This window comes from Lissotriton helveticus, chromosome 3_2 (genome assembly GCF_964261635.1).
Source record: "Lissotriton helveticus chromosome 3_2, aLisHel1.1, whole genome shotgun sequence".
NCBI classification, from domain to species: domain Eukaryota; kingdom Metazoa; phylum Chordata; class Amphibia; order Caudata; family Salamandridae; genus Lissotriton; species Lissotriton helveticus.
In genome coordinates, this window is record NC_136062.1 from 1,966,546 (window position 1) to 1,992,483 (window position 25,938).

A 25,938-nucleotide genomic window follows, 5' to 3' on the forward strand; every position below is an offset into this window, starting at 1 on the left:
TAGTGGTAAAATTAGGTTTGCACAATTGGTCTATTTAACGGTCCTATAATACCATATTAGATGGCACAGAAAATACATCCATGGCATGGCCTTATATCATAGATAGGCAGCAGTTTGCATTGACACCCCAGACATAAGTGGCAAAAATGTATGCTTGCGAGGAGCTCATCTCTGCTCTTGCTGTAGCTGTAGTAAAACATGGCGGGGAAAAGGGCTTCTGCCATGTAGGAAAATCTTATTTCTATATATTCGTAAGTCACCCCTAAAGAGTGTCCTGTAAGCTCACAAAGCAAAATGTTACTCTATATAAAAAGAGGGCACAGTCCAAATTGAGGTTAGAGTGCTCCACCCTTGAAATAAAATCCTCAAACTATTGATCTGTGTCGACCTTGCTAAACTGTATGCCCTGACTAAGCCCAGATGGGATTAAACTCTTTATTTCCTATGTCCACTGGGGAAAACATTAGATAAATGCTTCAAAGATTTTTCCTACCTAATTTTCACAATCTGAATTTGTGGGGAAACAGATATTTGTTAACTGAAGTGGAAAAGTAATTTTGTAAAATGTACTTTAGGTTGCCTGAGCCAAAACTGGCTTGAAACCAGTTCTGTTATTCAACACGTCTCCAGAGCTGGAATACACATCCTTTGCTGGGAGAGTTAATGACTTTGGCTTAGGGGACAATAGTCCACGAAGAGTAAATACGTGTTAACTGCTAACCACTTAGCAAGGACTAGCTATCTAGCCATCTAGCTATCAAGGCCCATCTCCCTGCTCCCTTACTTAGGCAAGATCCTGGAGAGCCATATTACCTCGTGCCTGTCGGCCTATATTGAGGACAACCATCTTTTGGCCTCTCATCAAGCGGGCTTTCGCCCGGTCCACTCGACCGAATCTGTGGTCCTCTCCGTCCTGGACGAGCTGAAGAGCAAGGCGGATTCCAACTCTCCTCAAGCCTTGGTGCTTCTTGATTTGTCCGCTGCTTTTGACACGGTCCACCATTCCATCCTTCTCGGCCGTGTCAGGGCAGCGGACATCCAGGGCACCGCTCTTTCCTGGCTGGCCTCATTCCTCCAAGGCCGGACACAGGCTGTCCGTCTCTCAGCCTTCTCTGCCCCCCCCGTTCGGTGCCTTGCGGGGTTCCCCAAGGTTCTTCCCTTTTCCCTCTTCTCTTCAATCTTTATATCTATCCCCTCATTATTTCTCTGCTCAACATGGAGGTCTCCGTGTACAATTACGCTGATGACCTTCAGCTCGTTTTTGATCTCTTCCCCTCTCCTGATTCCCTTCTTAAATTTCAAACCACACTTATTTTTATTACTGATTGGATGAATCAAAACCACCTTAAGCTTAACCCGGACAAAACGGAGTTGGTCCTGACTGGTGGTCCCACCAACCCTTGGACGTCCGCCTTTTGGCCTTCCATCTTCGTTCCTACCCTGGTTCCCTCCGTTTCAGTTAGAACCCTGGGAATCAATATCAGCCAGGACCTCTCCATGCGCCCTCAGGTTAGCTCTGTTGTTTTATCCTGCTTTCTGTCGCTCAGGATTATCCGCAAGATTTCTCGCTTTTTTCCCCCTTGATGCCCTTAAAATAATTGTTTTGGCAATGATTCTCTCCCGGTTGGACTACGGGAACTGCTTGTACGTGGGCATTCCTGCCTACGAGCTGCGGCGCCTCCAGACCATTCAGAATCAGGCCGCTCGCCTTATCTACCGGCTTCCTAAGTCTCACCACATTACCCCTCTACTCAAGTCCCTCCATTGGCTTCCCATCCTGCAGAGAACTCTCTTCAAGATGTGATGTATAGTCTTCATGGCCCGCGTCCGTACGGCTCCTATCTTCATTAATTCTATGATCACCCATTATCTCCCCTGCCGCAATCTCCGTTCCTCTAGCCAGGCACTTCTCAGTGTTCCCCGTTTCCGCAAGTCCAGAGCAGTTGGCACTAGGTTTTCCACTCTTGCCCCCCACTTCTGGAACAGTCTCCCACTCACCATTAGGTCCATCACTGTCTATCTGCACTTCCGCAAGGCGCTCAAAACCCACCTGTTTGCTCAAGCCTTCCCTACTCCGTAATCCCCTGGTGCTCCTTCCATCTGCCATCGTCAATTACCCAGCGCCAGGAAGCCGCTTGGCCACAGTGCGCTTTACAAATATTTTCAACTTCAACTTCTATCTGGGAGTGGACATGGACAGTTGGTAGAACAAAGGGCAGCTTTAGCATCACATCTTTTGACTTGGAGATGCCCATGAGAAATTCTATGATTCGTTCAGAGGACCAATCCAGACAGCCTAGCTCCAGTCACAGTAGAGGAAAGCTAATCCAAAAAGGGGAGTTTCTAAGGAGCTGAAGAAAATCTAAGTCGGGTAGTAGCTGAATTCTGCCATCATGAAACAGGGGCTCCCAAGTACGTTTAAAGGCAAAGAGAAAGTGCTACAAAAGGAGGTGGAGACACTATAAGAGACTATAAGAAAATAGTTAGGATTCAGTGGTAGAATTTCTCACTGGCTAGTGTGCAGGATAAATTAGACACCTGAAATACCACCCCTTCAAAGCATTACTGGGCAAGGAATGACTCAATCCAAAGAAAAAGACAACAAAAAAACTCAATGGTCCTTCACACTTTACAGATACATATTTTATTACTCATACCCCATCACTATTGCCTTTTTATGGATGGATCCAGATGTTTGTTTTTGAAGTTACACAAAACAACTGATTTACGATTTTGGAGGAGCAGTTATTAAAAAACAAAACACTGCTTCATTCATGTATATCTTCCCTATGCCAGACTAACAGGCCACTCCTCCTTTGACCTCACTGTTTACCCAATCTCGAAAGAATTGTCTACCATTAATCAGACCATTTATTGAAACAGGAAAAGAAAACCAATGTATTTCCCAGATTAATTTTAAAGTTATTCAATTTAACGGTGATTAATGTTTAGAATGTTACATCTGGTTCACTTTCAGCTTTACCTGCGTAGAGCAGTGGAGATGTTTCCATGTCTGATCCGAACTCATTAAGTACTGAGCATCCGTACACACCTGTGTCTTCTTTTGTGGGATTCCGAATCTGTAGTTCGCCTCCCCTTAATGTGAATCTACGAAATATGAATGAAGATGCGCATTTTACACAATACCTGGGACAACATCCATTCACGTGAAAATAAATCTTTTTCTAAAGAGAAAGGCAAAAACCTCAGTAGAAAGGAGTTTCTTTTACCACCTTTGGAAGCAGGTGGACTTGGAGCTCACCATCATTCACAGAGACACCATCAAGTATCCCTCTTACACTGACCCAGAAGCCACCATATGGAACACATGCACTTCGAGCTTCAGACGGACAGTAAAACGACTATCAAACGCACCCTCACGTACCGGCCCCCAGGACCTCACACCCACTACAGCAACCTGCAGATCGATCTCACCGCACCCCCTCGCCATGGGCACAAAGACTTCATATTCCTAGGTGATCTCAACTTTCTTCTCGAAGACCCCACAGACTCTGACTCCATGGACTTTCTCGAAAGTCTACATAAAATTAACCTCACATAGCTCGTACACGGCTTTACAAACTGCACAGGACACACCCTGGACCTCATCTTCTCCTCCAGTGACAAGATTATGAACAGATCACTCCAACTCCAACTTCCACATAACAGGGCCACCAACTACCCCTTTGGAGTCCAGCAACACCCTAAGAAGAGGAAAGGCTAAGAGGGGAGAGGATGTAGCCTTACGGCTAGAGCGGTCAATCTCGATGCTAGTGAACCGGGTTTGAGTCTCACCAAAGATGCTTAACATCCTGTAATTCTGGTCAAATCACTTAATCTGCCAGTGCTTAACAAAAATGAATGTGTCCATTTGTAACAAAACTGGTGCTCATGTAAATCACTCTGATACCTGATGTCTCGGGTATAGTTCGCGCTATATAAAACTATAAAAAAAATTTAAAAAAGAAGCTGCTGGAAGAAAGTTACAGAAACAGAATGGATATATGACCTCCAACTAAACTACCCAGACCCCACCAACAACTTAATCAATTACACAACTACACTTCAACGCCTGTAACACCATCTGCACAAATACCCTGGCACCCCTGAAAAACACCAGACCCAAAAGATCCACAAACAAGCTAGCTGGTACAATGCTGACCTCCGCGAATCCAAGATAATTTGTAAACAACGTGAAAGGAAACAAGGAACCACCGCAAGAAACACAGACAAGGCCACACTTAGACCCTATCACCACCAAGAAAAAGGCTCTTACCCTGGGAATTGAATCTAGGTCCGACAACTGCAAGGAACCTTTTCCTAACATAACAGATTTCACCAATACAACAGCCACAACTCAAATCATAAACCCCTACACAAGAAGTCTGCAACAACCTTTCCAACTTCTTCCATGAAAAAATAACCAAGATATACAGCAATTTCGAAACCGATCTACCCCCGGTCGACCTTCCCAACCTGCTAACCTCATCAACCAAAGACTACCAACTGACCTCATGCTTCTCTACCTCCATGCCGCTTCAACACTGTCTCCCATCACACACTCATCGCCAGAGTCCACATAGTGGGAATACAGGGACCAAAACTCAAATGGACAGCTTCCTTCCACTCCGAAAGAACACGAGTCAGGCTGTTGACATTCACATCAGTACCCAAGGACCTTGTCTGTGGAGTCCCACAAGAATCATTACTCAGCCCCACATGTTTCAACATGGTTCCTCTGGCAAACATCATCAGATCCCACGGAATCACTACCAAGATAAACTTCAAACAAAGCATTACCCGAGTGACAATAGTATGAAATAAAACTGCCTCAAGCTCAACAATGACAAAATTGAAGTGCTGATCTTCAGGAATAAAAGCTCACCTTTGGACTCCACCTGGTGGCCCACCGATCTTGGACCTACACCCACTCCAACTGACCTCGCTAGGAACCTAGATCTCATCCTGGACATCAACCTCACCATGAAGTCCCAGGTCAACGCTGTCACCTCCTCATGCTTCCACGTCCGCTGCGTGTTATGTAGAAATCTTCAAGTGGCTCCCACTGGACACCAAATGTACCATCATGCAGGTCCTAATCACAAGCAGACTGGACCACAGCAATGTACACTACACCTGCATTCCAACCCATCTCTTGACAGACTTCAAACCATCAAAAGCGCAGCCACTAAACTCATCCTCGACCCCTCGTGTCGAACCCACACCACAGCACTCATCAGAGAGCTCCACTGGCTCCCATCCAGAAGCGCTACCAGTTCGAACTTCTCACACATGTATTCGTGTCACTGCACAACACGGGACCTGCATATGTCATTCACTGGCTTTACTACCACCAACCCACTAGACAGCTTCTCTCAGCATCACTCTCACTCCCAAGCACACCCTGCATCCGCAGAAGCAGAACGGGAAGTTGATCATTCTGCTACCAAGCTGCCAAACCTTGGACTACCACCCACAACAAATCAGGGACTCATCCTCACTTCTTGAATTCTACAAGTAGCTGAAGAACTTGCTATGCAATAAGCCTTCTTGCTGGACCATGGGGACTCCCTGTATTAAGACCCAGCCTCACAACACACCTACACTCATCAACTCAGCCCCTAGATAGCCTCAGGGGTGACAAGCAGCGCTCTACAAGTCCACCTTCCATATATACGTCCTCTCATGAGCATAATACTTTTTTTTAAATATCTTTCTTTTTGGTTTTTAATGTAAACAACAAAACAATAGACATGCATTAAACAACATCCACATAGGCATTGACAACAGATACATAGTGCAAAGTAGCAAGCATGCAAAGCTCCAAAGCATCAAAGACAGAGAAATATCAAGAAGGGGGAGGGGTAACCCTCCCGGGGACAACCACATGATCAATGATTTAGAAAAAGAGTTTCCAACAGGGTAGCAAGAGTACCCTGTAGCACACTTGTAGGACCACAGATTTACCCTGACACCCCCTTAACAAAATTCCGAGTGCCCAGTCGTAGGCCATCATCGTCATTTGCTTTGGGCCCCAGATTATAGTACTGTTGCCCAGGCCCCCATATCTTGAGAAACTTATGGGGACAACCTCTGCTGAAATAAATGACTCCCATTGCCGCCATATACATGTTGATACCTGCTGTGCATTTATGCAGTGTGGGGACCTCCTGTGCCCCCAAGTACTTGGTTATGTCCCTCCTCACCATAAACAAACCCGAATTACAGAAAAGTAATTGAGCCCTTGGGTCATCTATATCGGTTGGTATTCCCAACATGATATACTTCGGTTCAATTGACCCTACTGCATCTAGGATAACCTGGAGTTCTCGAAGAACCTTACTCCAGTAAGTTTGTATAAGAAGGCAGACCCAAAGCGTGTGCAGGAAGTCGCCTCTAGCCCTGGTACATCGTAGACAATCCAGGAAAGCCACATTACTCATCCTATACAGTCGGGCTTGGTCATAGTAGGCTCGATGAAGTATCTTAAACTGTATGATCCGGAGCCTTGACTTTTTTATCACTTTCTGTGTCATCCATCTCTCCAATGTCCTTCACCCATTTGTCTCGCAGTCTACCCAGTGTGTTAGGATTAATATTATGGTTCTGTAGGTGCACAAGATTGCCTTGTCCTCAAGCTCTTCGACAAGTAACCTGCCCTTGAGCGGGGCGTATTCAGGTTTATCAACAGTGTCTAACCCCTCAGCTAACCGGTCATAGCGAAGCTGAGAAAACTTTAAGTCTTGCTTCTGATGAAGGTGGTATTCCTGCCTCAGGGAGGGGAAGGTATTAATTTTTCATCCTCCAGTACATCCCCTATTTTGGAGATGTGCATCAAGTTTCAAGGTTCAAACCCAGCAACTTCTCCAGTTCCTCATCATGCCTCCTTCCCACAGTGGTACTTCCCTAGATACCTCTGCTGCTGAACCCATCGTACTGGTGGCCTTCCACCAAGCCTCCAGCGTCACCTGGGTCACTAGCAGCAGTCTGCCCAAACCAGCCCTGCCATATATATAATGTAGATGGGAATGCGGCTGTAGCCGGGCCCTCTCAAACAAATAGGTTGGGTGATCTTTTGGTGCGAATATCCATTCACTGATTGGCAAAAGGTGAGCTGTCCAATAATAAGCCTGCACATCCTGAATGGATAGCCCCGTTCTAGGAATTTTGCTGCAGGATCAGGAGTATCACTCTAGGGTGACCCTTATTTCACAGCATCAGCCTCACTTCCCTGTCTATTTTGATAAACATCTCCTACGGGATTTGATAATACCTGTTCTGGAGACTATAAAGTAGCTTCTTAAAGATAGCAACCTTCCCCAAAATGGTCAAGGGCAGCCCACGCCAGCGCACCGCATCTCTCTGAAAGGTGATGAAGACCCTCTCAAGGTTGGTGGCGAGACAGAGGTCTCTGTCAGATGTAACATGGATGTCTTAAGTAATTAAAGCTTGATGTTTCAACTCGCAGTCTTCCTGGTATGACCACTGGGGCAGAGGACCCATATGGTTGAAACAGCACTGATTTCCCCAAGTTTATTTTATAACCTGAGCAACTACCAAACGTTTCTATGGTCTGGAAAATGATCGGAATCGTGACTGGAGACTCTGTGACATAGAGAAGGATGTCATCCGCGTAAAGTGAGATTTTCTCCGCCCATGGACAAGTGTCCAAAACCCAAAAGTCCTGCATGTCAGGGTGAGCACGGATCATACATACAAGGTTTTCTATTGTTAGAGCAAACAGAAGACTAGACATCCCTTCTGTGTCCCCCACTCAATTGGAATAATTGGAAAACAGGCCCCTTTCACTCTTAATGCGGCCATCAGGGATTGGTACAACAATATCACCTTTTGCCTATATCTGGGGCTGAAGCCGAACTTCATCAATACTTGGTGTAGCTAGGGCCAGTGTATAGCATCAAATGCTTTGTCAGCATCTAATGAGTGAAAGACGTGGGGCATCTCCCTGATTTGTACCTCTGCCAGCCAACTCTGCAGTCTTTGCAGGTTGGGCTTAGTGATTCTGCCTGGCATGAAGTCTGATTGGTCCCTATGGATCAGCGGAACAATTACTTTTACGAGCCTAGTCACCAGGATTGTAGCTAGCGCCTTAGCCTCGACATTCAAGAGCGAAATCGGGCAATAAGAATCACATCTGTTTGTAGGCTTCCCCTCCGTTTGTATTGCCACTAAAGTTGCACATTGCAAATCAGGCAGCAGTACCTCTTTATCCAATGCTTCACGAAATAGATTCAGGTGATGAAGTCCCAGTATGCCTGCTTACCTTTTGAAGTATTCCACTGTGAGCACATTGGGTCCTGGAGGTTTCCCAGTTTTGAGCCTTGTGATTGCAGGCTTGACCTCGGGGAGGTCTATTTCCCCTTCAAGATCCATACAATTTACTGAGGGGAGAACTGGGGTCAGTACTCCCCTGGACTTCTGCAATAAAGTATCTAATTTGGTCAGCACCCGGCAGTGGGCGTTCTTCATAGAACCCAGCATTATGGTGAGCAAACTCCCCCACTATTTGGGTGCCAGTAGTGCATGACTCTCCTATAGGGCTGTAACAGTTCCCACCCAGCACACCTCTGCATCTTTCTTGCTCAGCCATGCCAGCAGCTTTCCTGCCTAATCACCAGTGCCATAAAGACAGTGGTGAGGGGCCAATAGACGGCGACTTACCTCTCCCTGGGCCAAGTCCCGATACTCTGTCCGCAGCACCTCAATTCGCCTGAGGCACTGCGGATCAGACTGGTCCTGATGTGATGCCTTTAGTGATCGCAGCTGGTGTTCAAGCTCCTTTATCTTTTCTACCTCATGCCTCTTTTTCCTAGCAAGTATGTTCTGAGCTCGGTCCCGAAGAACCGGTTCATAGGCGTTCCAAAGTATCAAGGCAGACTCCATTGAGCCCTCATTTTCAGTGAAGTATAGTTTTGTATCGATTTGTATTTCTCAGGCCTTGTCCACATCTCTCAGGTGCCAGGCGTTCAACTCCCATCCTGTCCCTTCTCCTGATTGAGACCCAGGGAGGGGGATGATCTGACAGTCCCCATGCCAGAAAGTCTACCCAGGTTACCACACCAACCTCACCTGCATGGGTAAAGACTTGACACAGCTTGGAAAAAACCCCATGCACCCCAGAATAGTATGAGTATCCACTCTCATTTGAGTAACACCGCCTCCAATTGCTCTGCGAAACGCGCAACAGCCGTACCATGGGTCCGATCGGCTGTCTGTCTAGAGCAGTCCAAATCAGGTGCTATGACATTGTTGAAGTCCCCTCCTATGATATGAACAGCTGTAGTTGTTTGCATATGGATGGAGGCCACCTGCTCTAATGTGGAGCCTGTAGTCGGGAGTTCATATACTTTAACCAGAGTAATATCTGTCCTTCCCCAAACCCCCTGCCCCCATGTATGTTCCATTTGGATCTATCCATGCCTCAGTAATCTGGAATGGAGGGGATTTCCTTATGAGCAGAGCCACCCCACTGGCCCCAGAGGTAAATCTCACATATGCCAGTGTGGTGTATTGCCCCTATTAAAAAAGGGGCAGCATGTCCCACGTAAGTGCATTTCTTGATGCAGGACCAAATTGTTATGTTATGTTATGAGCTTATATAGCGCTATATCACCCAGGGGTATCTAAGCGCTGTCAGCAGATACACAGCATCGGTGAGTACAAAAGATAGATCACAGAGGTCCCCACGCCTCCTCAAAAAGCACCGTCTTCAGCTTTTTCCTGAACAGCAATAAGTTTGTTTCCATCCTAAGTTCCGCAGGAAGATGGTTCCAAGCCAGAGGGACGGTGCTAGAAAAGGCTCTGCCGCCCTTGGATGTGAGGTTGTACCGAGGGCAGAGTAAGTTACATGCCTCAGCCGACCGGAGGGACCTAGTAGGTAGGTACCTAGGGAGCCGGTCTTTGATGTATTTAGGGGCTGAGCCGTAGATGGCTTTGTGTGCAATGCAGAGACTTTTAAATTTAGTTCTTTGGGCAATTGGCAGCCAGTGTAAGGTGCGGAGTAGGGGCGTAGCACGAGTATGCCTGGGTTTCTTAAAAATAAGCCTGGCCGCATCATTCATTACGACCTGTAGTCGTGCCAGAAGGTTGTTTGGGAGGCCATAGTAAAGAGAGTTACCATAATCCAGGCGTGCTAGAATTAAGGTGGATACTGCCAACCTCATTGTGGAGAAAGATAAAAATGAGGAGAGTTTCCGCAGCTGGCGAATCAGACTTACACAAATACCCACCACAGATGACACCTGCTGAGTCATCGATAGTCGGGCATCAATTTTGATGCCAAGACTTTTGACTGCTATTGCTGGTGCTGGAAGTGGCCCTAGGTCAGTCGGCCAAAACTGGTCACACCAAGGGTTGGCAGCTGTAGTAATTGCCAAGACTTCAGTTTTGTCTGGATTTATTTTTAGTGAGTTACTTGACATCCAGCTGATAGTAAATTTGAGTATGTTCTGCATTCTCAAATGGGCCTGAGCAGTGTCGTCAATCTGAATCAGGATCTGTGTATCGTCTGCATAATTGTAGACTCTGCAGTCCATCCTATTTAGTGACGCAATCAGTGGCTGTAGGTATATATTGAAGAGTAGAGGTGATAGAGCCGAACCTTGGGGCACGCCACAGGTCAATTTTGATGACTTGGACACAAGGTCGGCAAGCTGCACTCGTTGCGCCCTATCTTCAAGGAAGGATGTCAACCATGCCAGGGCTGTACCCTGAATCCCCAAGTCCTTTATCCGTGATAGAAGCTGGCAGTGTTTAACGGTATCAAATGCCGCGGATAAGTCCAAGAGGATCAGGGCACAAGGTCTTTTATTATCAGCCTTGAGTCTCAGGTCGTCCAGCACGGATAGCATTACCAATTCCGTGCTGTGATGAGCTCTGAAACCCGCCTGGTTGGACTCAAGAAGGTGGTTACTTTCCAAGAAGTGGGTGAGAGAGTATAGGACATGCTGCTCCAAAATTTTCGCAAGAAAGGGAAGCTGGGAAATAGGTCTAAAGTTCTTTAGGTTTTTTGGGTCCGCACCAGGTTTCTTAAGTAGCGGAACCACTCTAGCCTCTTTAAAGTTAGAGGGCACCAGTCCCTTATCTATGGAGTGGTTTAGCAACGTCAGGACACTGTCCTCCAAACCAGGCCAGCCTAGCTTGAAAATCTGGGGTGGACAAGGGTCAGCTGGCGAGCCTGATTTCACCCGGTTCAGTATAGTCGCTAAGCACTCCTTAGTTAGGGCTGGTAGAGATGATAGCTTTTGCGAGGTAGATCTGCGCAGGGGTGGGGGCGGGAGAAGTTCAATGGAGCATGGGAGAATAGGAGTCAGGTTAATTTCTGTGACCAAGTTCTTAATTTTAGTCACGAAGAAGTCTTGAAAGTCCTGACAGTCTTTGGAGTCAAAGGACGGTTTTGGCTCTATGATGGTACGTAAGTCTTTCAGGATTCTAAAGACTTCCTTCTGGGGATTCGCTGCCGTTTGTATGGCTGTTTCATAGAACTCAGATTTCCTCAAGCGGATAGCTCTTTTATAAATTGCGAGCTGCAATGTATAAGCCTCGTGTTCCATAGGCGCACGGGACTTCCGCCAAGCTCTTTCACGCTGACGTAAGACCTGCTTTAGATCCCTGAGATCTTTATTAAACCATCCTGCGGCTTTGCCCTTGTCTCTCATTCTGATCTTGCGGACAGGGGCAACAACCTCAATGGCTTTTTTAAGTGACTCTTGCAGGGAGGAGCTTTCAATGTTCACATCATCACTCATAACATCGATTGTGTGGTATGTAATAGGGCGGTTATTAAATCATCAGCTTTAACTTGCTTCCAGCCACGGAGAAGTTTCCACTGTGATTTAACATCTTGCTGTCCTAGCAAAAGAGGGAAATGACCTTCAATCAGGAAATGATCGGACCAAGGACAGGGGGAAATCACCGGGGGAGCTAAGAGAGGGCGGGAGGACCAGATCAGGTCCAGCGTGTGGCCTTTCAGATGGGTTGGTTCCTCAACTACCTGTGCGAGTCCAAGTTGTGTAAGGACTTCATCCAGTTGGTTTGCCTGACTATTCCTCGGGGAAATTTCCCAGTGGAAATTGAAATCCCCTAATACCACCAACCCCTCATAGCGAGTGCGAAGGTCCTGGACCATCTTCAAGAATGGTTCCATGAACTTAACAGTCGTGCTAGGAGGGCGGTAGACTAACAGGAAGGTCACACAATCCGTAGGGGAGCAGAATTTCACGGCCAGGACATCTACGCCCTCTATGCACTCAGAGTATATTGTTTCTGTCTTTAAAGTGTTGTTAAAGAGGAATGCCACACCACCCCTATAACATTGTCGGGCCGATTGGCATGGATGGCAGAGAAGTTCGGGGGGAGGGATGCCACTAAGTCTGGGGTAGAAAATTCATTCAGCCAGGATTCAGTGATGCATAGGATATCGACAGTATCCTCCTGCAAAAGGGAGAATACTTCGAGGCAGTGCTTCTGCAGGGAGCGGGTGTTAAGCAGGGAGAACTTACACCCCTGCCTGCTAACCAGTTTTGGCGGGGTGTCCAATAGGGGTGAACCAGTTGCAAACTTGGGACTGACATTGGGTCTCAGAAGTCCTTCCCGAACAAGTTTCAATATTGTCCTATCTGGCAAAGCGTGGGCAGGTGAGTTGCAACATAGCAGAGACTGTCTAGAGTAGACCATGGCAGAACCAGGGGTCCTGGCCCCTGGGCCCGAACTGGCGCGGACGGGCGCAGACGGTGCCGCCATTCCCTTAAGAAAGGATATCCCAGGGAAGGCCCGCCTGTAGCCCCCGGACGTGCGTCAGCAGGGGGAGCCCGAAGTAGCCCAGCTATTGGTCCCTAAGCCCTCCACTCAAGCGGCACCAGCCGTGGTGGAACGGGGCTATTGACCAGCGTTTTGGCAGCGTTATGCAGGTGAGTGAAGTAAACACAATACAGTAGTAATCACTAAAGTGCTAGACTCACAAACAGTATTTAAAACAAAGTACCAATATTTGTAAAATCAGCCGTCAAAGACTGAAATAGGTGCAGATTAAAACAGAGCAGAGCGCTCAGTGACTCAGCTGTTAGCGCCTCACCGAGGAAGCGCGTCCGCGGGGCAGAACTTTGCATATGTACTGCGTCACCAATCCCTGCCTCACCTTGTTGCCCAGTCCGTTAACATTTCAGGATAATATTAAAAACTGTATGTCACTCGGGGACCTACTCTGCGTCATGGATACTATGATGAATGTAATTTGAAGGATGTCACACCCTAGGGCTGCAATCTATGGTACTGTCTCTGCCTCTCTCAACAAGTAAAACAATTAAAGGACAACAAACCACAAAACATTGCCCACATCTTACACCCCACCTCCCACCAGTCCATTGGCGTAACGAAAAGTGAGGTGGGCTCCCTGCAAGATATGTGGAGGGGCCTCCTCTGGGCTCAATCAGGAGCTCACTGGCCGGAGGGTTGTGCTGAGAAGGTCCCCTGAAGCTTGGAGGCCCCTGCACCGCAGGGGGTTGCGGAGGCCTGTGTTACACCCTTGCACCAGTGTCTGCAAGCCAATATCCCCTGCAAACAAAACATAACTATTCACAGGCAAGATCCGAGAGGTCTGACGTCCCACCCTGCCCCAACTAAACACTATAAAACTAAAGTGTAACCCGCAATCATGCTTGTGCCTTTCCCACGACACACCAAACAGAATAGAGGAAGCCCTACACTGAGCTGCAATCACAAACCAATCATTGTACCGCCATTGTTCATTCAGTGTCACCCTATGGGGGCCCTACCAAACCCTGCCTGAATTAAGAGTCCACAGAATCATCAGTCTTGCTGTGTACCAGTTCAGGGTTAGATGCTGCACCATCTGAGACCCAGTCTTGTTTATCAATCTGCATTGCCATATAATCACGGCCCACCACAGAAGTCTGCTGCCCCGAAGGAGCACATCTCCCACCGAGTCCATTGTTCCTTTGCTTCCAACACAGCCACCACCCCTGTCTCTGGGGTCCTCCCCCACCCCACCTGCTTCTATCTCTTCTCTTTCATATAGGGGACCAAATCTTCGGCCTGGCCCCAGACTACCTCATTCGGCAGCCTCCTGTCGCTGTCCCTGCTCTGTTCGAAGCTGGGGCCACTCTTAAGACATTGCCAAGCGTCCTCAGGCATTAGGAAGATGTAGGCCTTTTCTTGAAACATCATGTGCAGCTTGGGCAGGTAAAAGTAGCATGCAGTACAACTTATTGAACCTCAGCTTGGCAATTATAGCATCAAACGTCTTTCTCTGTTTCTGCACCCCCCTGGAATAGTCCTGAAACAACATAATGATTGGGACGTCGTACTTGATGACCCCTTTCTAGCTAGCCTCCCTAAGGATAGTATCCTGGTACTGAAAGTTCCGAAAATGTCTGATTATTGGGCAGTATAAATACAACCCTCACAGGTGCAATCCAGCTTCAAACTGCCAGAGTGATAGATCATAAAATGCTCAAGCCAACAGTTGTAGAACACAAAAGACATCATGCATTACATAGTGAAATTCCATGCAGCATCATCTGTTACATAGAGAGAGTTCTCAAGCAATATTCCATATTAAGAACATAACACATGGCCAGCCACTGAGGACTCTGTGTGCCCTCTCAATGACAAAGCACGTAGAGACGTTTGTGACAGTAAAAGTGGAGCAGAGCCATTGACCCACAAAGTCCACAATATTGCTTCCTTCGACCCCTCCTGGAATCCCACCAATCTCAAATTATTTCTCCTTGTTCGGTTTTCAGCATCATCCATCTTCCATATGAGTACTTTGATGATCATCATCACTTCGACAAGCCCCTTCCCCAGAGTATGTGCTGTATCCTCAAGTTCAGATACTCTATCCTTTGCGGCTGTCACATGGTCCACCACATTGTGGAGATCCTGCCTTAAAAGATACACCCCTACCTGGACTTTGTCTATCCTGGATTCTAGAGCCGTCCTACAGGTTTGAATTGCCGCCAGAAGGGCGGCTTTGTTTAGCAAAGATAGGGTCATCTGGAGGAAGGACGGATCCACCACCTTCCAGTAACGATCATTCTTACCCTGGTGAGGTGGTTTGGGTCCTTGTCTTTGGCTATAGTTAAAAGATGAGTTGCACTCACTGTGGTAGTCATTATATCCACTATTCAGCTAGGCAGGGGAAGATTTGTGGGGAGGGGGGCTCTCTGTGCGGCACTGCCTCCTGAGCAACCATGCCCAGCCCACACCCACCTGGTGGCGATCTGCAAGGGCCCCTTGTGCGGATGAAGGAGGGGGTGAGGAAAGAGCCACTGGCTGAGTCTCCACACTGCAAGTATTAGGGCTCCCAAAAAAACTCCCTGGTAAAAACCTCAGCAATGTTCAGGAGAAGGAGAAGCAGGCTGGTACCCCTGCATCAATTCAGCAGTCCCCTCCCGGTTCACTCTCCAGGGTCCTGGGTCTGATGCCAGCACAAGGGGTGGGGGAGTCCTGTATTGCCCAATATCTTGCAACCCCTCACTAGGTCACAGGGGAGGGGAGGAGAAGGCAGAGGAAAAAAGCAGTTCTCCCTACCTCTGCTTCTCTAATGCAATGAGTGGTGCTGGTGCCCCTGCACAGATATCTCCCAGGGCCAGTCCTGCACTACCACTCCTGGAGCCACCAGTTTGGACTGATCCTACTCCATTCACAGGCCAATAGCTACTGCGGCTTTGATTCCTCCACTAGTGCAACCCGCAGGGCCAGGCCTCGCTCCTTCACACTGGGGTTTACCATGCCATTAGAGAACCGCTGCGCTCTCCCACCAACTCCGGGAGTGGAGCTGATGCTGCCAGCTAACTGTTTCCCAGGCCTTGGCCTTATGTGATCCTCTCTGGGGCTGCCGCGCCTCACTGGGCTCATGCCACCCTGCGGCCACACCTCGGTCCTCTGTTGCACTCTGGAATACCGTCCCACCTGGACCTGCTCTTGGAAAGGCTCACTAGGCCAGCCAGCAGCTATTGCGGCTCCAATTTCACCACTTGTGCCTCACACGGGGTCAGTCTTTGCTCCCTCGCGCTGGGCGTCACCGGTCCATTTGCTACCCGCTTTGCTTTCCAACCAACTCTGGGATTGGGGCTGGTACTGCCGGTTGAGTGTCCCCTGGGTCCTCATCTCATGGAAATCCCTCCTGAGCTGCTGCACCTCACAGGGCTCACTCTGCCCTTTGACAACACCCCAGTCTTCTTCTCCTTTCCGGAATGCCTCCCTGCCTGGACCTTTTCTCCGAACTGCTCACACGGCCAGGGGAAGGGGACAGTGGGTGCCGCCAAACATGCACAGTGGATTCCGCTTGACTTGGAGAACCTCCAGAGGTGGAGAGGCCTCACCGCTCAACACCTCCAGGTCAAACACAGGCCACCGCCATCTTCATTTCAGGGCAGGCCACCCAACAACATACTCCGTGGCTCACTAAGCAGCTGTTGCAGGACAATGACAACTGTTGCAAATTGTGCCCCTTGTTCAGCCAGGCACATTCGACTGGTTTAAGGGATTAGATTGGCCCCAGCATGCCGGTAATCGGACAAGATCAGTTATGTCTTGATGGAGCTCTACAAGGTTACGTCTTGCCAGCCATCTTGCTAGCCATGCTCCCAAGAACACAATCTTCATTATGGAGGATATAAGCAGACCAGTCCGTTCATATCTTAGTAGTTCAGGGTGGGCCTAGGAGAATGAACAATCACTGCAGAAAACAAGTGCTTAATTTCTAAGAAAAATAAATGTAGAGGCACAAAATTTTACTTTGGAGTCCCACCGAGGATCTTTCTTAATGCCAGGGTTGTGAACACCAAATCTGCCTCGTCTCGATCCGACCTCATGCCTCTTCCACCCTTTCAAATATCTCATTGGTTCCTATATTTCCTGCTAACTCTGATTGCTACCATTTCCCTATTTTTCTCCTAATCCTTCTTTCTCACTCTCCTGCCTGTCTTTCTCTTGCTCTGGTTCAAAGATGGAGAGTGAAAAATAAGACTCGGTCCAAAACCAGAACCTTGGCTTTAGGTATGTAATTCTACAGATAATTCGTGCAGGACAAAAGAAAAGGAACAGCAGCTCACCACCTTGAGAAGCAGTAAACCATGGATTTCTCAGAATGCTATGTTCTGTCATCAATATTGTATAAAAAAGTACTTCAGGGCTGTATTACATACAGTGCCTCAGGGGCAACGGGCGTCTGCACCCATTTTCTGCACCCTCACAGCACTGTAGTTTTACAGAAAGGGCATCAGATGGTGTGCACCCTGAATATCGATGGGGGAGAATATCAATGACCACATTTTTTTTTTTAAATGTTGACATGTAAATCTAGATTTTCTGTACCTAGCTCCACATGTATGTCGGTGTTGAGTTAGGAGTAGTAAATCTATACTTACCTATATGCACTTCCCTTTCCATATTTTGCTCCTCAATATTTTTGAACCACAATTTGGTGATGTTCATATTCAGTAGTACATCCTCGTCAGAAACTTGTGCAGCCTTTTCTGTAAGACAGATTGAGCCAGGGTCACCTTAAGGGCGTGCGCTCTCATTTGCATGAGGGCGTTGCACCATGCAAAGGAAGGAAATACTTTGCCTCTGCTCTAGTGCAGTACTGAGGGTGCAGATGCAAAGGCAAAGGGGCGTTTAGGAGGCACACTGACAGTGTGAACACAAAAAGGTGGCCCTCTGAAGGCGAGAAAAAGCTTACATGGGGTGCAAAGTAAGTGTCAATCCACTTGCATCGTTTTTACAGGTTGGGTGACACGAAATAAGTAAACCAAATTTTTCTCCAAACCCTTATAACATTTGATTTTTCTACCAGTAAAAACAGAAAACTGATTGTAAAACAACTGTGAAACATATATACTCATGTATTGCTTATTAATCAATTAAATAGGTAATAGGAATTTAAAACTTTAAAGGGACTTAACAGATTTAACTGTACATTATTTTTGCAACCAAATAGACCCGTATTTCACATTTAACCTTTATTTTGTCCATTTTCATTATAAATATGGTGTATAACTACATATATAAATATAGAAACATAGTGTGACATGCGTTTGTGCCGGTTAGCGATATCTATAGTATTCTGCTCTTCAGTCCCACGATGTAAAAATAATACATGCTTTTTAAATTCTCAAAACAGATTCATACTTCCACCATGCGCTTGGTCGATCTTATTGGCAATACAGGCTACTCCATAACAGTTCTTCATTACTGCAGGGCTAGTTGGCGGCTGGGTTTTAGTCTAATGCCGTTGAAAACTGAATGAAAAGGTTTGGCAGAGGATTGCATATTCCCTTGATTCATCCTTGCAATATGAAACACCTGACCACATTATTCTGTTTCCTTCTTCAACTGAGTATCGTCGGCTTTGGGGACTCTTCCTCATTTTCATACCAGTCCATGAATTCCACTGTAGATAAAAGTGTGATGCATGGCAGAAACAAGAGACACTTTCTTCGAAAAAACAAATGTTGCACTTTCCGTCCCTGTCCATCCTGTATTACAGACAATTATTGGCCTGCGGAGATGTTTCTGTGACAAACTGTAACTTCTTTTTTTGCTTGGTAGAAAGTCCTCAACAATCAGTCAAGAGAGCTGGTCTAGAGCTTATGTTCCATGAAGTTTTCAATGCATTATTAATGTAACTTCTATCATTAAAATTGGATGCAACCGTTATTAAAAGGAATCACTTATGGGGCAGTAGAGTTAAACACGGATTGGCAAAGCCGATAGGTCTAGGTAATGCGAGGACTATTGGCTTTGTCAATGTCATTTAGCCATGTTATGTAGCAGTCGGGCTGCTGTTCAATATGGCTGAAAGTCAGTGAAAAGACGAGCGCAGGCACAGACAGGGAAAACAGCGTGCAGACCAGAGTCTGTCATGACTCGAGTAGTACCAAGTAGGCTAGTGCAAGCTAATAGTGGACAGGCAAAGGAACTAATCTGAATTATTGAGCTTATTGATGGTTTGTGGGGAGGTGGGTGGGTAGTTTATATGAAGGCAGCTCATGGAAACAGAAAAAAATATGTCTGCTTCTCCAAATAGTACATGTATAATCATAGGGCAGGTTTGTGAGGTCTCAAACATACCAAGCGATCAACACTGGTTCATCTGAATATAAAGGGGATGACGGCAGAACACAGCCTTGCACCACTGAGGAAATACTCGCCGGATGACAGTAAATCTAAGAACCCACTCCATTAGAGAACAGCAAGTAGTTAGGCGCAAGAGGCCCAGCCTCAAGGCATGCCCCATCTACAAGGAGAGCACTGAAGATTAGGGGTAGTCCAGTGACAGCTCACTCATCAGGATCTACATCTGTTGCTTGCCAAAGAGTCAGGACAAGATGGAGGAGATGGTGAGGCTCATGGCAGCGCTGTCTGAGTACTTCCGACACTCCTTGCCAGTCCCTCGCTACTAGTCTGTGTGCTTCCGTTAGTTGCTCCTCAAGCACTATCTCCGCCACGTCATGGCTTACATGTCCATTGCTGAAACACCACCACTTCTAACGCAACCCAAATGATGCCAACACTGCCACATCCCAGGACAGAATGGAAGGGGACCAATGGGCATGGCTACAGATGCAACGAACAATGAGCCCTTACGAATCAAACACAGAGCAGGAAGCTGGACACATAAAATAAGGATGATTTTGTGCTTCTCTTGTTTCATGTTTTAAGAAAAACACTGTATAGTTGCCTTTCCTTAGCTGTACAAAAACACAAGTGGAGGTATGCATAATGGTATGGCAGAGATGTGCCGGTAGCACTAAGGACAATGGCAGATAAGGTGGGTTTAAGAGACCAATACCATGAACAAAGAAAGGGAAAAGTGTGAGTGTGAAATAAGCAAAACCACTGACAATGGCAGGGAAGGAGGGAGGTTTGGTGATGGGGGGCAACACCACGGACAACTGAAGGGAAGGTGGATGGGTCCTTGAGAGGTGGCAACATCAGAGACAACAGGAGCAGAGTGCGTGGGAGGAACAGGGAGGTGGTGAAGGACATGAGAGAGCCCCATGGAAAAGACACACTCTGGTAGAGTCCTTACACACTAAGAAATAGTGTTAAAAAAAGTGGAGGTACACAAGTAATGCATCCATTCTCCTGGGAGGGATAAACACACAAAGGGGGAGGGATAAACACACGAAGAGGAAAGACGCCTACAGCAGCTAAACAATAAAAAGGAAAGTAATGAGAGTGAAAATGTGCCAAGCAATAGATAAGTAATGGGCGTCTCTAAGACCACTGTCAGATAACAATAGTCTTGAACAGACAGCGCATGCGCTGTCTAACCGAGACCCAAACATCAGCCAACAGCTCTAAAAGCAAGGCACAAGCCATGGAGACGATTCAGCAACATCCTGTTGGTAGTGACTATGATGTCAAGCACTCTCGTGACCATTGATGACATGTCAGGATTGAACCCATATTATACAATTACATTCTCTGTAGCCTCCAATGAGTTTATGCGTGGCTGTTTAAATGGCAGGGAATGAAATCTATAGAAACTAAACCGAGCTATTATACTACTGTTTAATTTCAATTCGTGGCTGACTTCTAGACCTCTTAGACTAGGGATAGCTAGGGAAGGGTCTAGGATACTACAGGAAAGCCATAGGTAGCAAGTACTACCACTGGGGAAGCCAAGTTAATGTCCACGGTCCAAGCCAAAATGGAGGTGTTCACTTTACAATGTTTTACACAAGGAAATGAGGATCTTTCCTTAGATTGGAAAGAGGGTAAGTAAAAGAGGGGGAAGGGTACGGAGGAACTTTGTGAGACAAGGCAGTCAAACGTGCATAGTTAGCTGTACCTATTTGAGGCAGATGCCAGTCTTTAGTTTGTTCTAGAGCAGTGGAAATTGAGTGAATAAATAGCCAATTAGAGAAATTGTTGATCTGAACCCCGATGTATGCACCCCATGGGTCTCTGCAAGAATGGATATTCCAATAAACAAGGACAGGTTCCCAAGTTAAAGAATACAACATTAAAATACACACAGGGAAACAAGAACCTAGAAATAAGTTCTTTGTATTTTGGTTTTAACCACGAACCTTCAAAGCCAGGGGTATGAACTAGTCCTTTAGTACAATCAAAAAAGTGTGCCTCCTTTTACGATATAGGATTCTGCCTAGTGGTGACTACTACACTTATACAACAAAGTGAGACATACCATAGTCTGTTACCTCAAGAGTATGTCTATTACAGAAAAAATGTATCTTGAAAATCCAACAGCATGAAGGATTAAAGTGGGAGTGTGTGCTGCACAACTCTGTGTAACTAAGAGTTAACATTACCAGTCTGCAATGGCAAGATGTAAAGAATGTTGCTGGTCATGTTTTCCTCCATGCATATATATGAAGATTGAGTAGTGCATAGTGCATAACGTACACATAGGTAGGTTAGCCTTGATATATCCATATGTGGTTGCCCATGAATCCCTCTTCTGAAGGAAGTTCCTTTGGTCCTTCAGGAGAAGAGTGTGGCACAGACATGCTGAAGTGGAACGCTTGCTCTTGAAATGCCTGAATACCCTGCATATGTGCAAATGTACAAGGAAAACACTCTGCATGTGCTTCACCTTCATTATAATCTCATTCAAGTGTTCCTTACTTCAAGCTAAGATTTTCCATTTCTCTATCTCTTCCTAACTATTCGTTCCTCTTTTTTCTTTCATTTTCTCACTCACAAACTATATCTACCTCTTTTTTTGACCTATAAATCCACTCTTTCCTTTATCTGATTTCCTTACTCCAGCTCTTCTCCTTCAATTACTCAGTCCATCATGTTTTAACCTGCCCAACAGGAAGCTTAAACTCAATACATTTCACTTTATCACTCTTGGATTTTGTGTAATTGTGTCCTTAGTAATCTCCAGGCCCTTTTCTCTCTTCCTACCACTTTGTGAACCCGGTCCCTGCTCGCAGGCCAGGTCACCCCCCTGCTGCCAGACAGTTCCACCTGATCGCCAGCCGCTGCTGAGCCGAACGGGAGTTTGCGCCCGCTCTGCCCTTCTGCCACAGATCACAGCTGTTGGCTGTACTGTACTTGCTGCATTTTGCTTCCTCTCTGCTCTGGGCTTGCTGCATCGTGCCTCATATCTCCCACATTATTTAGCATCTTGTGCCCCGTTTTTCGCTAGTTCCCGCCAGCGCATCCCCACCCACCCACCCTTTTCACTTCTGTAACCCTTTCCCACCGCTCCCCCCTGCGGCCATGCCCCCTCTTCGCCCCGCTCCCGCCTCCCAGGTGATCCTCCCCCCTCCCCACCTTAAATGGCGGCCGCTATGTGGCCGCGCTGCTGGTGCGCCAAAGGCAAGCCCGTCTGCGCCTGGACCGCGCTCAGCGCCAGAACCCCTGGACCCCGCGCACACCAACACGCTAGACTCCGATACGACGCCATCATCCTCCTTGCTCTCAACACCGCCCGAGACCACCGCTGTTTCCATGCTGCCCTGAAACGCACCCATGAACCGTTCTCCTGCCACACCTGCAACTTCACCTGTGACAGAACTACCAAACCTCAAAGGACCGGACCCAACCACCTCCGCCGCATACTCCTTAACACCCGCTCCACATGCAAACACGCCGTCGTGCTCTGGGACCTACTGAACACCACCCTCAGAGGAACACTCGTCTACAGACTCCCTGGGCCACCTTCAGCAACTCCATCGCCGACCTCGCCAGCACCCACGCACTCGCCTCTAAGGACTACTTCCTCCTCGGAGACCTGAACTTCCACCTCTAGAACAACAATGACACCAACTCCACCACCCTGATCGACAACCTCGACAACCTCGGCCTCCGACAACTCGTCACCGAACCCACCCACACCGCCGGCCACCCGCTCAACCCCGTCTTCTCCACAAGCACCCACATCGCCTTCAGCCACACCACCAAACTCCACTGGACCGACCACCGCTGCATCCTTTTCACCTTCAAGAAACCAACCACGCACAACCGCACCCAACAGCTCCCCCGCCGCTGCTGGAGCAAAATCACTGAAGACCAGCTGACCTCCACCCTTGCCCAGAACCCACCCACAGACCCCACCGACACAGACGCCGCCGCCCGAAACTTCACACAGTGGATCGACGACTGTGCCAACACCCTCGCCCCGCTCAAGAAACCAGCCACCAACCACTCCAGCAAGAAAGCCGCCTAGTTCACCGAAGAACTACAGACCTCCAAACGTACTTGCCGGAAGTTGGAGAAGAAATGGCTCCACGACCGCACACCAGACAGCCACCTAGCCCACAAGGACGCTATCCGCAGACATCACCACCTCATCAGAACAGCCAAAAGATCTTCCTTCAAAGACCTCCTGGACAACAACGCACACAACAGCAAATAACTTTTTATCATATTGAAGGAACTCTCCAACCCCAGCGCCAACACCAACGACGTCCCGCCCTCGCAAGACCTGTGCGACTCACTGGCCACCTTCTTCCATCGCAAGATCGCTGACATTCACGGCAGCTTCAACACCCCATCCAGTCTGGCAGCTACAGACCCCACCCCGAACACCACCTGCACTACCTAGCTGACCTCCTGGTCCCACGTAAATGACAACGAGACACGCAAGATCGTGAACTCCATCCACTCCGGATCACCATCAGACCCCTGCCCACACCACATTTTCAACAAAGCGGACGCAACCATCGCACCCTAACTACGGAAGGTCCTCAACATCTCCTTCGACACAGCAACATTCCCAGAAAGCTGGAAGCACACCGAAATCAACACCCTCCTTAAGAAGCCCAAGGCGGACCCCAAAGACCTCAAGAACTTCCGGACCATCTCCCTCCTCCCCTTCCCAGCGAAGGCCATCAAAAAAATCGCCAACTTACAGCTGACCCGCCACCTCGAGGACAACAACATCCTAGAACCATCTCAGTCCGGATTCAGGCGGAACCACAGCACCGAGACAGCCCTCATCGCTGCCACAGACGACATCAGGCGCCAACTGGACAGCGGCGAAATGTCAGCCCTCACCCTCCTGGACCTGTTGGCTGCCTTCGACACAGTCTGCCACCGCACACTAAGAACACACCTCCAAGAAGCCGGAATACAGGAGAAACCCCTGGACTGGACCACGTCCTTCCTCTCCGGCAGAACCCAGTGAGTCTGCCTCCCACCCTTCCGATCCGAAGCCACCAACAACATTTGCGGTGTACCCCAGGGCTCATCCCTGAGCCCAACCCTGTTCAACGTCTAAATGGCCCCCCTCCACAAGTGGCCCGCCAGCACAACCTGAACATCATCTCTTACGCCGACGACACCCAGCTCATACTCTCCCTCACCAAGGACCCTCACACCACCAAGACCAACCTCCACGAGGGAATGAAGGCCGTCGCCGACTGCATGAGAAGCAGCCGCCTGAAGCTGAACTCAGACAAGATGGAGGTCCTCATCCTCGGCCCCAACCCCTCTGCGTGGGACAACTCCTGGTGCCCGACCACACTGGGGACAGCACCGACACCCATGGACCACGCACGCAACCTAGGATTCATCCTCGACTCCTCACTCTGCATGTCAAAGCAGGTCAATGCCATCTCCTCCACTTGCTACAACACCCTCCGCATGCTACGCAGGATCTACAAGTGGGTCTCGACTGAAAACAGAGAACGGTGACCCAAGCCCTCGTCAGCAGCAGGCTGGACTACGACAAACGCACTCTACGCAGGAATCCTGGCCAAACACCTGCAACAACTACAACGCATCCAAAACGCCTCTGCCCGACTGATCCTCAACGTCCCTCGCCGCAGCCACTCCCCACCTGAGAGACCTACACTGGCTCCCCGTCAACAAGAGGATCACTTTCAAACTCCTCACCCACGCACACAAAGAGAAGTGTGGCTCAGGGGTTAGAGGCAGCAGACCCGGAAGCTGAGATCGGTCCTGGACCAGGGTTCAATTCCCCGCCTCGGCGGGTCTTGGGCTAAAAATTCCATGGACTCGATAATTCTCGCCCCGGTGCCTCCTCGACTCTCGGGTTCACACTCTGCGACTCTGGGCAATAGCTTGCTTAATCTCCACAACGGCCCCTCGCGGCGGGATGCCTGACTTTCACCTTTCACAAGGGAATACCAGGACGGGTTCCCTAAGCAAGCGCCGGGAAACCCACTGCGGGTAGCTGTGCGCTATATAAGCTCAACTACATTTACATTTACATTTACAAAGCACTTCACAACACCGGACCAGCCTACCTGAACAGCAGACTCAGCTTCCACACCCCCGCCCGCCAGCTCCGCTCCGCCAGCCTCGACGCTGTCCCCCGCATCCAAAGAACGACCTCCGGCGGCAGATCCTTCTCCTTCCTCCCCGCCAAGACCTGGAACTCCCTCTCCACCTATCTGAGGCAGACCCAAGACCTGCTCACCTTCAGAAGGCTCCTCAAGACCTGGCTCTTCGAACAGTAGCAGCATCCCTCCCCACCCCCAAGCTCCTTGAGACGCTCATGGGTAAGTAGTGCACTTTACAAATTCACTGATTGATTGATTGACTTTATTATGACATTATCCTCACTAATTTCGCTTGATTAGACTTTCACTTTTTATTTCACCCCACTCTTTCTCATTCTTCCCTCTCGCATCTCCCTCCATTCTGTTTGTTCCACTCTCGCCCTTCTCTTCTCCCCTCCCATGTTCTTTGATCTTCCCTTTCCATATCCTCTCTTCCTCTACCAGATGTGACAACTATATTTGCATGATAGTTCTTTTAAGCAGTCTCACCTGATAATTACAGGCCTAGGATTTGTGAATTGAGTAACCTAGAGGCTCACTCACATGTATTGCCGTTAGGTATGTGTCTAGATGCAATGATCTCCATTCACCCTAGTCTAGTGCATTTTTAAAGAAGATTTCGGAGTACATTTGCAGTCTTCTGTCTATGGGGTCAAATCGG

At 48.1% G+C, this 25,938-nt stretch overlaps 1 protein-coding gene across 1 annotated transcript in view; it reads right to left on the reverse strand.

The window, feature by feature from the left end:
• The window catches only part of ADAMTSL3 (ADAMTS like 3), a 2,298,702-nt gene that overhangs the window by 329,584 nt on the left and 1,943,180 nt on the right, over window positions 1-25,938 (reverse strand). The window contains exon 22 of the mRNA XM_078684728.1: window positions 2,984-3,108. Within this exon, the coding sequence (XP_078540854.1) occupies window positions 2,984-3,108 (125 nt within the window). The remainder of the gene's footprint in view (window positions 1-2,983; window positions 3,109-25,938) is intronic.